This window comes from Littorina saxatilis, linkage group LG8 (assembly GCF_037325665.1).
Source record: "Littorina saxatilis isolate snail1 linkage group LG8, US_GU_Lsax_2.0, whole genome shotgun sequence".
Classification (NCBI taxonomy): Eukaryota; Metazoa; Mollusca; class Gastropoda; order Littorinimorpha; family Littorinidae; genus Littorina; species Littorina saxatilis.
This window is the reverse complement of record NC_090252.1, coordinates 59,910,275-59,912,927: the sequence shown is the minus strand read 5'-3', so window position 1 is coordinate 59,912,927 and position 2,653 is coordinate 59,910,275. Positions and strand designations below refer to the sequence as shown.

Genomic DNA, 2,653 nt, shown 5'->3' with positions numbered 1-2,653 from the left:
AGAACAAGAAGAAGGACAACAAAACACCACCACCAACAACAACAACAACAACAACAACAACAACAACAACAACAACAACAACAACAACAACAACAACAACAACAACAACTTCAACAGCAATAGCTGTAGATGTAGAAGCACAAGGGGGAACAGTAAGTGTTTGGAGAAAGGTGCAGCACCAGTAGAAGAAGGACAACTTAACTCATGTGTTGTATGCATACTTGTCTGCTAGCATTATTGCGCGTGCGTGTGTGTGTGTGGGGTGTGTGTGCGTGTATGTGTGCGTGTGTGTGTGTGTGTCTGTGTGTGTATGTGTATGTGTGTGTGTGTTTATGTGTGTCTGTGTGTGTGTGTGCGTGTGTATGCGTGCGTGCGGCACAGGATGCAAAGAAACAACAATCAACATAAGCGTAAAATAACCCAGAAGAATTTAAATACATTTCTCACATCTGACGTTGAGCGTGATGCTCCTGGTGTCAGGGTGACCCAGCCCGTTGTGTGCTGTACAGCTGTAGGTCCCCATGTCTCGGCACTGGATGTCTGACAGTGTCACAGCGGCCTGCTTCGTCCACTTGCCTGTTTCCGTGACATTGATAAAATAACTGCCCCTGTCGGGTGTTGTCATGTTGAACTGTTCAGGTTTAGGCCGACCGAATGCTTCACATACTACGTTAAGAGTAGCACGGTCTGCTCCATTCACTGTGATCTCCTTGTCTGTGTTGTTCATCCTTAAGCTTTTAACGATGGCCGGATCTGAAAGAAAAACAAAAACAAACCATGAGCAATGCTCATCATAGTTCATGCTCACGAACACAATCGCTAAGCTCGAGTGTTTATTGATCTGCTAACTCTAAGTAAATCATTCATCAAATCCAACCAGAAGAAATGTGTGACATATACTTACTCGACTACCTGAGAACGTTACTATAATTCTGCCAAGCCTTGAAATGAGTAATCATCCCTTAAAGTGTATCAAAGAAATGATGAATTAAATCATGTGTTTAATATTGTCATGAAATGAATGCATACAAGTGAATATGGGACTTGAAGTAAAAGAAAGGTGGATCGTCTTACGTTCAATACTAAACAATTTAGCGGAGGAGATGTGATGGTATCCTCCTTCAAATTTCAGCGTAGCGTCACAAACACATTTCGTGTCTTTCTCCGTGGCATGGATAGCGTCCACCGTTATATAACTGGACACTGAGGTTCCATTGATGACGTCAGGCTGGTCATCGAGCTGGGGGTCAGTACAGGCAAAGTGGACACTTCCCCCCAAGGTGTTGTGTGTGGGAATCGTACAGGTCACGACGTCACCCGTATGCAGAATATTAGAACCAGGTACATCCGACCCAGACACTTGAAATTGGGGGTCTGGCAGGAAGGAAGAATTATTTTCATAATTATGCACAGAACAAGTAGCTCCATCATCGAAACAAAGACAAGAATACAAACCCAACATGCATACAAACAGTATAGTTAACATACTTGCATTCAACGCCTCGATCTGATATGATTCAGCCTTTCGAGACATTCAGACTGATAAATGTTGATATCACAGTCAAATCTAACGATAACGATTTTATCGCATTCGATTTCGGAACAGTAGGAATCATAAACCTACCTAAGAAGTCAGACAAACGCAAGGGAGGCTACTGCAATGTTTTAATGTTGGAAATGTTGGATTGTCTTTTCCTGCTTTTGCAACTTTGCTGCTCTTACTTTTATTTTTCAGTAACTGATTCTTTTTCTCAGACAAAATAGGACATTTATCATGAAAAAAGAACAAAAAGATACGGTCGAAACAGATCACAAACAAAGGCTAACAAGTTTAGTGGAGTTGCCAGTTTGAAGGAACAGCGAAGAATGTCCCAGTTACTTCCTCAGTCGTACTCTTTTTGACTGTTCGATTTGGCAATTCTGAACGATGGCAGGAACTGAAGTGCGCCAGGCAGTATCAGCGAAGTCCTCAGGCTCATTGTCTGTGCCCAAGAAAGCTTCCAGGTATTTGTCGGTATCGGCGGACTGCATAATAATGTTGTCGAAACTCAGTCTCGCTTACGACGCATCCAAAATGGCGTCCTCCGACGGCGCTGTGACTGTGTGAAAGATGCTGAAAGTTGTTCGCTTGATGTTGTATGGCTACGACTAAGAAAGGTGGACAATGGTTCATGCAGGTGCGAACTGTTTAAATCGGCTGCTCATTTTCTGCCTTTTTGTGAGTGATGTGCGCTGAAACACTGCAAGAGATCTCTCAGTTTTCTAAGTGCGGTACTTTCAAGGTCAGCTTTGTTTAGGGCTGTTCCAACTACCTCAGTCGGTAAGATTGTAACATTCTTTTCTACTACTTCTCTGTTAAAGCTGGGTGGGAAAAGTTTGATTTTATTCATTGCACAGCTTAATCTTTCTGATTCAATTACTTTTCTTTTTATGAATGTGTGATTTTAAAAAAAGGGAGACATTTGTTTCCTTCAGGTGAGATTTTATTCTTCAAAATTAGAATTGGAAAGCTACTTCCTGTGCGATGTCAAAATTACTAGGAACTTCCTGCGCGATGTCAATTGATATCCAGTTCCTAGTTGACCAATGACAAAAGCTGTTCTTGGCATGTGATCAGTAAAAATGCGATAACATGCATTATCGGCATGAGCAT

The 2,653-nt window shown here is 42.1% G+C and overlaps 1 protein-coding gene across 1 annotated transcript in view; it reads right to left on the bottom strand.

Annotated features, from left to right (window-relative positions):
- LOC138974765 (igLON family member 5-like) overlaps nucleotides 1–727 on the bottom strand; it is a 2,685-nt gene extending 1,958 nt beyond the window's left edge. Inside the window, exon 1 of the mRNA XM_070347490.1 lies at nucleotides 448–727. Coding sequence (XP_070203591.1) covers nucleotides 448–727 — 280 coding nt within the window. The remainder of the gene's footprint in view (nucleotides 1–447) is intronic.
- Between the last annotated feature and the right edge of the window lie 1,926 nt (nucleotides 728–2,653).